The sequence below is a fragment of the Montipora capricornis genome, chromosome 1 (genome assembly GCF_036669925.1).
Source record: "Montipora capricornis isolate CH-2021 chromosome 1, ASM3666992v2, whole genome shotgun sequence".
Classification (NCBI taxonomy): domain Eukaryota; kingdom Metazoa; phylum Cnidaria; class Anthozoa; order Scleractinia; family Acroporidae; genus Montipora; species Montipora capricornis.
Window position 1 is genome coordinate 15,700,306 of NC_090883.1, and position 13,377 is coordinate 15,713,682.

Consider the following 13,377-nt stretch of genomic DNA (forward strand, 5'->3'; position numbering starts at 1 on the left):
TACTCACTGAGTTTTGAACACTTGTTAAAGCAAGTGAAAAAATTATGACCAGCAACTCTACCTTCAAAGAACTCTTTCACTGGGGCTTTGCATTGCTGTTTTGACAAAGCAGGATGCATCCTTTCTTTGTTCACCAGGCCCTGTTTTTAATGAAGCTGTGCTTGCCACACGAACGTCCACGCTCGCATCCATCAATGATTCCACATTCGAATTGACCACCAATTCTTCCAGCTCTTCCTTGCTGTCATTTTCTTTTTCCTTTTTCAGGAAACCAAACATAGTTGTTTGCGTAATTGGTCTTTTTTTCGATTCAAAGTTTGTAGTTCATTTGCAGTACGAACAAGTCTGAAATATGTACGTACACATAGTTGGCGAAGTAAACATGCACCAGGTAGACATTGAAAATGTGAAAATAGCTATCAAGAAATAAGCTAACCTGATTTTAAGTTTTTTTACTCCTCTCCACCAGGCATATTTCTTCACTTGAATTACGCAGCTCAAAAATCTAAGTAGTTGTTTTTTTTAGCCGGCGGCCGGCTCTTAATGAGAACCCTGGTAATGCAGATGAGAAAAACTGACCGTGAAAAGGGCTATTGGGGAACCAAATGGTGTGAAATTATTCTTTCTTTAAGGTATCGGTATACTCCAAATGACAACCTTGCAATGTCGCTGCTTCACGGTCACACGTTTCATATAAAGTATATATTTTCTGAAAGCTCAGGAATTGTAGATTCCAATTATTAGTTGATTTAAGGCAAGAAATAAAAACCTTTCCTAAAATAGTATACTTTTTGCGAAGTTCCTTTCATGCCCGCTTAATAAGAGATGGCTAGCCTACCATGCTTGTTAAATCAGAAGTGACACTTTATCACCCGGGTGAGGGTGGGAGGGAGAAAAAGATTGGCCTGCTTGCTCAGAGTGTCTTTAGCGAAATGGGCCCTGATGGTATCCGGGGCTCTTTTTTATACTCGCTCTGTAATGGACTGGCGCGAATAGTATACTTTTCGCGACAGTCCCTTTCACGCTTGCTTAAAAAGAGATGGCCAGCCTACCACGCCCGATGAGTAAGTTTATTTAATCACATTCCCAACACAACTCTAAGAAACTATACATCGCAATACTTAACTCTAGAACCTAACGCCAAAACTAAGAATTGGAACCCCAGGGAAAGGCCTTGGTAAATCGCGAGAGTCTGTTAAGTTCAATGTAGGTTTCGATGCGCAAGTCAGGGTCCATGGTAAGACACTTGAGCTCTCTTGGGTAAAGGAGGCTGAAATAAATGAGAGAACCACACCACAAAACAGCTCATAATTTATTGAAGATAAATCAATCAGTGCAATGTTGATAACTAATATTATCAAAAAGTAATTTGCCTCCCAGTGGAGGCATCAAAGGTTCACGCCATTAGCACTCTTCGGAAAAAGAGGTCGAGAATTTCTTCTATAGCAGGTACAAACTATATGGCCTGGCATGCCACAAGCATAACAATAGACTCTCAGTCTACGAGGAGACTCTCGGTCAGGTTGACAGGAACCTGCACTAGAAGGACTGGGGGTAGTCTTGAAGGAATTGTCGACCTTAGAAACATCTTCTAAGACCTTTGCATACTCTTTGTCAGTGAGCAATGCGACAAAAGACGATTTAAACTGCTTTTTAGGCATTGCTAACTTTTCTCTTAAGGTGCATGCTATGACGTCGTATGTTGAGGCTTTCTCATGACTCGAAACCTTTGCCACAGAGGCCAGCTGTTCTGCCAATCTGAGAGCCTCGTACTTGTCAAAGTCCTCTTCTCTTCTAAACCCATACTGTGCTATTTTGGTCAAAAGGGAAGGGACATCCACAGCCGTAGGCACATCTTCGAAAGATTTAATCCTGGCGGCTAAACTCGCGACAGGGTCAGCCTACAAACAACGGAAGCGGATGAGACACAGTGGGAATGGCTGCCAACCCTTGGATGGCATGACAACAATTAAAATTGCAGACAAAAAAAAAAACTGAAAAGTAGCATAGAAACCCACCCAGGGGATGGCAGCCTGAGCGTCAGTAATCCGACTAGGGCATTAGACACCCTTTCAGACAGCCATTGGGAAAATTTAGAAATAAGCGATAATGAATGAAAAACATAAACCATGCCTCGCCGTTTACAGAGAATAGCTGAAAAAGGGCTGACCAGGACAAGCAAATAATGAGAAAATTTAATCCCATAAGCGTAGGGAATAAGAAAGCACATTAGCGCAACATAGCTTATTAAGACAAACTTATTCCATCCATGCACAGGCAAGAAATCTGTGTGAGAAAGGGTGAATCTGACAGTGCAGACACACAATATAACGAGCATGCACCTAAGCCGGCAATATGATAAGGAGAGGATACAGGGTAGAACGCACGTTACAAGGCGGCTGTCCAAAATGAATTTGTAAATAAGAACAGTAGCATACCTGCACACAATAGAATGCACCTAACCGTAACAACAGTAGAATAATCATCCTGAAACCATTCGTAAAACCCAAATTTGCATGGCACAGCACATACAATCAACTCCAATTAGCAACATGAAATTGCATAAACACAAGCACAACTGTGGAGGAAAACGAATCTTAAAACTGGAATTTTCAGGGTACAGCGCGTAAATATACGTCACAAGTACTACAAAATTACATACAGTTTTGGGGCAACAAAATATAAAGGCTCGACACAAACTGAAAATTACGCTGCAGAGCTGAGCACGAACAATAAATTGCAAAGAGCAAAATAAAATCTCACAAACATGCGTGCATAAATACTGAGGGAAATCTTGATCAAAACACGCCAAAAGCGAAAATTTACGGGACGTAGGACGTACAGCAAACTCCACAAGCAATATGAAATAACATGAACTCAAGTGCCCAAATCAAAAACAGGGAAGGGAAGGTTCAAGCACGCCATAAAACCGAAATTTACGGGGCACCACAAACTCCTCAAGCAAGATAAACTGCATAAACTCACGTGTACAATTCCTAGGGAGGGGGAGGGAGAGGGAAGGTTCAAGCACGACGTAAAACCAAAATTTACGAGGCACAGCACGCACAACAAACTCCTCAAGCAATATAAACTGCAAAAATTCACGTGCACACATCCCAGGGGCAAGGAAGGGAAGGGGAAGGATCAAGCACACCGTAAAACCGAAATTTCACGGGGCACAGCACGTACGACAAAACTCAAGCATTATAACGTTGCATAAGCTCACATGCACAACTTCTAGGGGCAAGGAAGGGAGAGGGAAGGTTCAAGCATGCCGTAACAAACGAAATTTACGGGGCGCAGCATGTACAACAAACTCGTCAAGCAATATAAAACTGCATAAACTCACGTGCACAAAAACTAGGAACAAGGAAGGGAGAAGGGAAGGGCAAAGCTTGCCGTAAAAGCGAAATTTACGGGGCACAGCACGCACAGCAAACTTCTCAAGCAACATGATATTGCATAAACTCGCGTGCACAAATTCTAGGGGCAAGGAAGGGAGAGGGAAGGTTCAAGCACGCCGCCAAAATGAAATTATGGGCTAGATCACGTACTCTAACCCACTAAACAGCAAAATAACATTGCATGAACACACGCGCACAATTCTTGGGGGTAGGAAAGGGAAAAAACCCGCCATAGGAGCGAGAAATATGGGAAACAAGGCGAGAACCGTCCAGGAGGACATAGGGTAAAAGTACACGAGATTATACCTGCACAGCGGGGGCAGCAGCAATATTCTGAGCTGGCTGTACTTGTGGTTGGTCAACATCTGGTCGCTGAAGTTGCACGTTCTGGTTCTGGATAACCGCTTGAGCCGGCCTGACGCCGGCGTCCAAAGGCGCTTGAGGTTCATTTGCCATAGTTGGTCTACACGTCTAGGCGTCTTTGGCGAAATGGGCCCCGATGGTATCCGGGGGCTCTTATTTATACTCGCTCCGTAAGGGACTGGTGCGAATAGCGATCATTTTTCAAAAGTATGTAGTTTCACAAATTGAGTTCATTTCAAGGCAGAATTTAACCGGAGAAGGCGAGCGACGTCACTCAATTTTCTTCACACCTTCATCTAAAAAACCATGTTGGGAATTTTGAAAAATTGCCTGGTTTGTTTTTTGTACGCTGTTACACTTTAAGTTTTTATAAAACACGCATTAGCTTTGCTTAAATACTCATTGCTTTCCCTGACAAGGTTTTTTTTGCCACATTATCGCGCAACATTCTTGTCAGATTTCAGTGAAAAAGGATGAAAACTTGCTGTAAACAAACTGGAAACGTGCTCCTCATTTGATGAAATTTAGTTTCGAGAAATAAAGCAAAATACACTTAAGGGTGTTTTTCCGATGTAGGGAGATGATATCTCAAAACGTGAGAAAAGTAATTACCTGTTGATCGATACAAAAAGGGCTCTTCTTGCGTAGACCATAGCACTTTATCTTGTTCAAAGTATGAGTCTTTATCACTAGCGGCTTGCTCCGTGGCCCATTCCTTACTAACTACTTTTGAGGTTTTCCGTTTCCTAGCACTTGAAAAAGGACACTATGTTCTGCGTGGCAGACCAATCACGCAATGCAAAGCAAAACATGCGGCGCTTCTATCACATGACTTTTAATGGCAGTTTAATTGATAATGACAACTTGTTGACAGCTCCACAGCTTCATTTTCCTTTATAACTTTGTCTAGAAGATACCTTTTTTGCAGAAAAAAACTCAGAAAAGAACTCAACGAGATGTACCTGTAAACATAAAAAACTAAAACTTGGCAAAATTATCAATTTTGGGGTATACTGATACCTTAAGTAGCCACATACCTCCCAAATATTTCAGTGTAGCCAATTCTAAAAGGTTTGTGGCCACTTTTTTAAAGCAATATAACTTGTTTCTTCTGTCAGTTTGCTTTGTTAGACCCTTCAGAATTATGACTTTTGTTTTGCCTTTTGCTTTCATTTAAGGAAAGTAAATTACAGGTCTAATTGTTTTTCATTGTGGTCAAGGAATCATGAAGACCGTTACTTTCTAATTGAGGATAAAGGGCTCTTGAATCTAACAATTTTCTAAGATAAATAACCTGAAGGCTTGTTTCTTCACCTTGACTGCAAAATGACCTCTAGTATTAAACGGTTGCACAACCAAATATACATACAATGTCACAGTCAAATATTGAACAATTATTCCACGAGTATGCGTTGGATATGAGAGGACAGATGGGCAGCGAGGCATGTAGTGCCGAGTTGGCTATAATCATCTCATATCCAACAAGCATGAGAATTGTTTTATAAACCCTTCCCCCGCCCCCCAAGATATTAGACAAATCTTCCGACTTTTATATGGTATGAAGAAAGCAAATGATACAATGTACAGATTCCGGTTTAACTTATTTCCTGACATGACATGTCCATCAAAAACGGTCAATTTGTACACACATTGTTCTGAATGTATTGTAGAAAGGGACTATCAAAACACGTCAAGTTTGTCAAATAATTATTTGCACTCCTTGAATGAGTGAAAACAACTTTCTGTTGATGTTTACACAACACTGTTTAACCGCTTCCCCTAAATTTATTGTGAATTTGCACAGTGGTGCAGTTGTAAAAGTTAAACTGCAGGGGAAAGTGATGTAGCCCTTGCTCGCCATAAGGGAAGTTTTCCATGTTGGTGGAAACCGCTGGAATTGCCGTGGTGGATGGGCTTGTACCCTGTAAGTCCAGCTGCCGTCCTGCTGTGTTCTCTTTGTCAGCTGAAGTGGCTTCATGAATATGAAGGAACTGAGCGCTTGAGACATCTTTCTTTGCTGGTTGAGGGCAGGTTGATTGTTGTAACTGTCGACTGAATTGCCAGACTTTTGGCTGGTGACTGATTTAATTGTCAGAAAAAACGGTCACTGAAGTTGCCCTGAGGCAATGATTCGTGAGGTGAGGCTGGATCCATGCCTGAGGGCTCATTAGCTACGACATCAAATCTAGAATGTTCACTCAAGAGGCAAATTACCACACTGTATCCTAGTCAGGATTAAAGCTTCTGGCTTCCTGTTCACGCTGAAAAAGGCAATCTAACTTAGGATTGAAGTGGGACAAGCAATTTTTTATGGTTTTCACTGGGCATTTGGCAGATTCTGGCACAGGAAGTATTTTCATGTCCAAACTATCTTTGGCGTCGGAAAGTCCACCTTGATGGTTTTTTGTTGCTGGCAAAAAGCCAGGAAACTCTCTGTTGAGATCAAAATGCTATTCTCCTTGTTAGTCCCTGGGCCGACCCTAAAAATAGGTTATTCGGTATCACTCAGAGGGACAAAGGCTATTATACATTTCTCAAATCTACAATTCCCCTAGTTTATGATTTTGTATGATAGTAGTCTTGGATGAGTAGCTGTTAAGAGATATCACGTGACAAAGTGACGTCACTTAGATTCACTGTATATTAAAGAGTAACATGGGAGTCGGATATATACATCATTACCAAGCTTGTTTTGCAAACATTTTCAAACATTTTAACCTTCAAAATGCTCGTACAGTAAGATTTGAAGCTTTCTGATGTGATGATTTAACATCATTCTTGGTTGTTATTGCAATGCTTAAGAAATAGTCTTCTTTTTTTAGCCGAATTCTTGAAAAAACTGAGGAGCTACCTGTTTAAGTTACATCAACATTGAATGCTATTGGGAATGATGGCAGTAATTGGGTTTAGGCAACGGTTTGGTTTGTCATGACTAAAACTTGGTGGCCATCTTGATCCGCCATCTTGGATGTGAGGATGCTTCAGTTTCTGTCATAAATAGTATGGAAAGTGTAAATTAAAAGAGACTGTAAATCACTCAGACGCGTGAATACATAAAGATATATTTTAAACACGAAGCTGCGCTATATAAGGAAGCTTCCCTGGGAAGCCCGTGGCTCATTTGGCAATCAACTTTGACGAGTGCGGACCAAATCCAATATGGCGGACGAGTCCAACACTAGAAGGGTAAGTGGAGTGCAGAGATGAGTGTTTTTTTGTTCATTTGTCCTGGCCAATTATGTACAACAACCAAATGTATTCGAAAACCGTTTATTCAAGGTGACTATTCTTCTCGATGAATCCCTAATTGAAGAACTGAGAGGTTGGCTGACGATAAATTGTGGCGAGATCATGAAGGTGGAGAAGCCCCGTAATAAAAACAAACCAGTTCCAGGTAAAACCGCTTTGAGCAGAACATTATCACTTATAAAGTTGAGCACGCAATATTAACAAAAGCTTTCTTTGTTGTTTTGCGCTGTTTGTGTCTCAATTCATAACTGCCAGAGCGTGAATTATACATATGTATGATCTTCAGTATTCACTTACCTGTGGCCTTCTCGAAAAAAAAAAAAAAGAACATCTGTTAAGTTTCGTTGTCTCTTGTCATTTGATGGAATTTTCGCTTTTACTTCAGGGGTTTTAAGGGAATTATTGGAGTGATTCAATTCGCAACAGTACAACTTCATATTAGGCGCCATATTTATATCAAGTTGTATTTATGTCTCGGGGTTTATATGCTCATGTTATCAATTACACCACCTCATCGAGAAAATACTGCATATGAAAGGAAACTTCTTTTTTTTCTTTGTCTGCAACAAGAACATCATGAAGCCACTGAAGTTCATGACCAAGTGACCCTATTTATGTGCAGAGGAAAGAGGCCCTGGGTTGCTACATCGATGATGTGCGTGAAGTAATGCCTGTCTGCATGGTTGAAGACGTTAGGAAGCGAAGGCCTAATCCGGACGGGGTACCGTATTGTGGTCACCGACGGACATGAAGAAACTTGGAAACTGTGTGTTTATAGTTTTACGATAGGGAGGGGGGTGTATTAGTTAGAGAATACAACATTATGACCGGCATTTTTTTGTCACTTTATTTCATTTATGATACATAAGCACTTTCAAAAATTAAAAACCTGCAACACATCACATGTGCCTCTTCAAGTATGCAGCTAACCTTGAGCCAGTCCAATGTCACGGCCTGTTCATCGATTGCTGGAGAAATAACGAAAAGTAAAGGTGTAAAGATTGCATGACAACCAACCCTCAACAGCCTTTGACATTCCACATAATGCCAACACAGGGCTGCTAGATCTCGTTTGATGTGCAAATTTTATCCTTGCCAAGTTTGCAACATTGTCTTCAAGTCAAGTCAAAGAAGCCAAGATTTACATCGTATTGTTATGGAGTAAAATAACAAGGTGAAAGTGAAAAAAAAAAAGATTAAATACAGTGGAGGTTAGGACACTGAAATAGTTAGAAGAACTAATCTGATAGGTACATTTTTCCTATACAAAAATCAACCACATCAACAAGTTGGACGGACGTTTTGTCGAAGTGTGAAAAATTCTCCCAAGCGAGAATATGACATAAAGGGGTTATGAATAGATCAATGACTGATTGGAAGTATGATATGGAGAAAAAAGACATATTAGCTTGTTCATTGCCCATGTATGCACAAGAGATACATGTATGTCCTGCCATTTTATTTCCTAGGAGGAAACAGTTTAAAATAATAAATTCACACCTCTACTATAAAAACAATCTTAGAGGTACAGTATATGTAGGTAAATAAATTGAAGGTCATTGACTTTCATAGATCGGGTGGCTCCTAAAGGAGCCGTTTTTTCTTTACAATCTGTCAATATTTTGTCTTTACTCCACAATCAATAAGGAATATGTTCCTCTTTGAACACTGTCACAACAACGGCAAAATAACGAGAACACAAATAGCAATCAGTATGTTATGGCTATAAACCCCACAAACTCTTCACAGAATGGGCCACAGAGTTCCAGGTGTGGTGATCTGTCCTCCGTGGTTTACAATGGCTGGGCGAGCAAATCATGATGTTTATATAAATGATCTTCACTCTGCTTTGCATGTACAATCTGAGGATAAATAAGGATTTTGATAACATTTCTACAACAACCTGAGAGGAGGTGTTTATTTTCTGTTCAGAATGCTTTGAGTAACATGTGTTGTGCTGGCGAAAACAAGGATAAAAGAGAATGTGTGTAGCAGGGACCAGATTGCAACTGTTTATAATGAAATACAAAATATCAAACATTACATTTTTCATAGCTTGTTAACAACTCCCCTTTGAGGGGCTTAAATAGGTCAATATCAAAGAAATAATGCATATCTGCATATAATATAACAACTCTACCACTTCCAAAGAGTGGAAGACAGATCAGTAACATTGCAGCTATATGCAGGAGCAACCAAGAAGGTGGACTGGGAACTACCCACATTTATGTGATTACTAACCAATTCACAATGTAAGTGGAGCAGCAGATATTTTGTTTCTTTCAAACAATGTATGCCATATTGCCTCTCTGAATGCAAAGGTCTTTGGTCGCAGAACTCTGGTGGGAGCCATTCTCCCAGGATGCCTCGAATGCTGATGATATTGCACTGAATAAACATCTCGACCAACATTCTCATTCTAAAATAGCAAGATTTGGAATTTTGCAGTCAGAACTACAATATAAGGCCCACTAAATGATCAATCATAGCACAGAATTAAGTTAACACAGTCATACATGAATGCATATGCATGTACTGAAGTTCAAAAGTACAGTGTGTATAGAACTGGTTGTATAGTTTGAAAAGTACATTCAGATGCTTCAAGCCAGCCAAGTGTGATGTGCCTGGCTCCAAGTACACTGCCATACAATTAGTGATGCTGTATGTAAAATGTAGGAAGTACAAAGGCACTACAATGACAAAACTTACCCAATCCAATATGGCAAGAGACACTCTCATCTCATATGTGTCATCTCCAAAATGAATCCTCTTGTGGGCATATATGAGCACAACAACATGGAAGGACTCTATATAAAAGGTGTCTCGGCACTGAAAAGAATTGTGAGGAAAACAGATACAATTTGTAGTCAAAGAAAGCTTGGTATGCATCACAAGTTCTCCCTACCAAACAAAGTGTTGCATACCTTTTCCTAAGTGAGTTTGAGGGCCATAGTGAGTGTTACAGCATGCAAGGTGGCATATCAGTAATATCTCTTGGAAACCAAATGAAGTGTGAAAGCAGACACTGAAATTTAGCAGTGGGTGCTTTGCAATACCAACTGGCCAAGGACCTATCATAGCATGCATACTACCTAAAAAACTAAATCAAAGATAAGTACTTCACAAGAGTATCTTGTGTTGGGGTACATAGAATTTCTCTGACTGGATTTTCTGCATGGAATGTATAGTCAGGTTGGAAATTTGCACACATACCAGGAGGTAATCTGATGGATTCTTATAGATTGTGGTCTTCATTATTGCAGTCTTGTATGCATCCACAGCTTTCGGATCAAACACTTTCTTTTTGCTACAGATGTAACCGGCATGCTTGCACCTGGAGTCTTGGTGACACAAGTCATGTTTTCCCTGTGAAAATTTAATAATATTAGACTTCAGGAAAACAGTAGGAAATCAAAAAGTAATTGTGTCTATGGGCAAGTAACACTCTAAATAATATTTCAAATTAAACGAGGGCTACGTCATTTGTTCTACATTCAAACAGTGGTTCACTTCATTCACAGCAGTGCAACAATGCCCAATAATGTAAATAGGAAATGAACGTGAAGACTAAATTCTTGTTAGATAAGGAACTAATTACCTGATAATGGTCCACAATATTTAACAGATACTGCTGAAATCCAGCTGCTGTGCCATCATTGTTCCTCATGGCCCAGTAAAAGTGAGTTTTGGTGGCTTTTGCTGCAACGACACAAAAATACTGTTGTTTGAAGGGGCAGCTTAAAAGACCTATCTTGAACTAAAAACATCTCTTTACCTTTGTCAGACAGTTGTGTGAACCATTTGATACCTTCATCACGACACGTACCACTGCATATCTTTTTCATGTCTCTTGCCACTCCCTTTGTACCTACGGGGTAAGGTCAAGGTACAAGTAATCATTATTGTGGCCTATGACAGAAAACAGCACATGTTCCTCCCTCTCATTAAAAACTTAATGACTGGTCCCGAGGGTAACAGTCCATTTAGTTTCCCGAGAATCTCAATGTTTCCCCGAGGCGCAGCCGAGGGAAACATTGAGATTCGAGGGAAACAAAATGAACTGTTTCCCGAGGAACAAGTCATTAAGTGATTTGTTATATTGCAAAACAAATGGGTCAAACATTTTGAAAAAAGCGCTCAGATTCCAGCGACAACATCAGGCCACCTTCAACTGCACGCTCTGATCACGTGCAACAGCGGTCAACATTTCGCGGGTAACAGTGAACTGTTCCCCGTTTGACGTCATAGTTTTTGCAATGTTGCCCGCTCATGGCATTTGGCGGTAAACAGTTTCATTGTTAAATGTCATGTGACCATCAACTAGCCAATGAATGGGCGTGCTGTAGCAGGTAAAACTCCAGCTATATAACAATAGCATTTACCATGGCAAGTATCAAAAGAGTTTTTGATCCCTTTTCCCTGGAACCATGCCTTCAATGCCATGACACAGTCATGAGCAATTTCTTTAACATTATGACCTATTTGTGAAGGAAACAACAAAGTAGCATTTGTTAATTCCCAGCAACCCTCCCGTACCATACACATAAATTATGGTAAACCAAAGACATTGTAAAACACGTCAAACAACCCTGGTTCTCAATTAGGTTGGTGATCATCTCCTTCGTCATGGGTACTTCTCTGCTGGGAGCACTTCTTTCATTCTCACGACTCCAGTGACAAACAGCAATGATCTGTTTGTTACTGAAAATAAAATAAAGTGTGGACACAATAAGAGAACTGAGTAAATGGTATTGTAACATTGGTAGCAGTACCTCAGATATGTGAATGCAATATTCTAACCTCATAGAAATGGCCAAGACTGTTGAATGCATTGCAGCTCTACTGGAGTCATGTCTTGCATCAGTTATGACAAACTGATGAGAATATATTCCCACATAAAAAAGTGAAAAAGCCACATTTAACCTTACTAAACATAATAATACATGTACTTAGGATTGCAACAAATTTCTCATACTTTGACATTACTGCTACATGTATATGTAAGGTCTGTTGTCACCTGAATGACTTAAAATGATTCTGACTTGCCAAACTACTTACATCACCATTCAGGATATAATTTACAGTGCCTTGAACTTCCCTTCTTGCATCTCCCATTGAATTCACAGACAGCTCCCTCACAATTGCCATGTAACCAAAACCATTCTCTTTGTATACTACATGGACATTACAAACAATACACAGACAGTAGGAGGAGCAAGGATGGCACAGTCGGTTAGTGCGCGGCCTTGGTGCAAGAGGTCTTGAGTTCGATTCCCGGATCTGGCATCCTTGTTTCGACTTCTTTCCTTTCCGTGTAGCTAAGTAGCTTTAAATACCCGTAAAACGGAGCACTGATGGAGAGGGGGGAGTAAAATGAGCGCACCGTCGACCTCAGGTTTGTCAGTTGAATTACTGTTACGAGTTATCGACGTTAAATATGGTTGCTTTACTTTACTTTACTTTTACAGTAAACAAGCTTAGCATGTAATTCTGTGGCCCAAATCCAATGTGCCTTTGCCCGGTTGTTCAAAAGCCGCTCAACCCTAATCCCAGCTTAAAAATTAACCAAGGAGTTTATATATCTCTACTCCCAACTGCTGTTCAACGCAGATGTTTGGAAAAACTCTACAATAGAAGTCAATCTTGAAAAACAAAAATAAGAAAAAGAAACCTTCAGCAAAAAGTTGAAAACACAACAGAAAAGTTTATGCTAATCCTGGAGTAAGTAAATCGGCTTTCGAACAACCAGGCCCTGGACAGTAACCTATTGTAGACACATTAATTTCAATCTACAAAACTCTGAATAATGGGGACCCAAAGGAAAATAATTTCCTTAATGTGAAGGCGTTTTTGCTTATCATTATCATAATCATAACTACGCTTTTTCAAGAGGTAAAAGAAGCAATATAGTGAAAGGTCCATCCCCATGCACCTTGCACAATGGTGATTGCTTAGTCCTATTTTTCAGCGCAATCAAAGTGGTGCAGACATTTTAATCCTGACTAAATCAGACTATTTATACAAGGTTATAAAGCAAGCAACCCACTTGTCTTGTCCATGACTGAACCAATGTTTGCTGCTTCGGCAAAATTGTGGTACTGACTCTCTGTTAAACCAGTACAGGTGAATGCATGAACCATTCTACAAAAAAAAAAAGGTCAAGGTGTCAGTAAAAAGGGTCAACTATTGCACGGACAGCACATTGTTAGTCAGCTTTCTCCATGAATTTTAAAAACACTGGAATTTGGAAACTGAGACTGCATTGGGTAACCTGGACCAGACACTCACTGCAAGGTTTGTAGCGTTAAACAATAACATAGCAAATTATCCTTATTTTGGCATCATGTGTTTAATTATAAAA

General features: G+C 40.1%; 1 protein-coding gene across 1 annotated transcript; it reads right to left on the minus strand.

The window, feature by feature from the left end:
* Positions 1-8,944: 8,944 nt before the first annotated feature.
* LOC138049035 (uncharacterized) lies at positions 8,945-12,518 on the minus strand. Its single transcript, XM_068895149.1, has 7 exons — positions 11,605-12,518; positions 11,399-11,494; positions 10,792-10,884; positions 10,615-10,715; positions 10,230-10,382; positions 9,726-9,845; positions 8,945-9,025 (listed from the first exon to the last, which is right to left on the minus strand). The coding sequence occupies exons 1-7, from the start codon at positions 11,846-11,848 to the stop codon at positions 8,945-8,947; spliced, it is 888 nt and encodes a 295-aa protein (XP_068751250.1). The 5' UTR covers positions 11,849-12,518.
* Positions 12,519-13,377: the final 859 nt, after the last annotated feature.

Excerpts from the sequence above, each read along its gene's own strand:
- LOC138049035 (XM_068895149.1), bottom strand. The coding sequence starts at position 11,848 with ATGCATTCAACAGTCTTGGCCATTTCTATGAGGTTAGAATATTGCATT. Across the intron at positions 10,885-11,398 it reads CTCTTTTGATACTTGCCATG|GTACAAAGGGAGTGGCAAGA; the intron begins GTAAATGCTATT and ends CTTACCCCGTAG. Across the intron at positions 9,026-9,725 it reads CTCTTGCCATATTGGATTGG|TTGCAATCTGGTCCCTGCTA; the intron begins GTAAGTTTTGTC and ends CATTATAAACAG.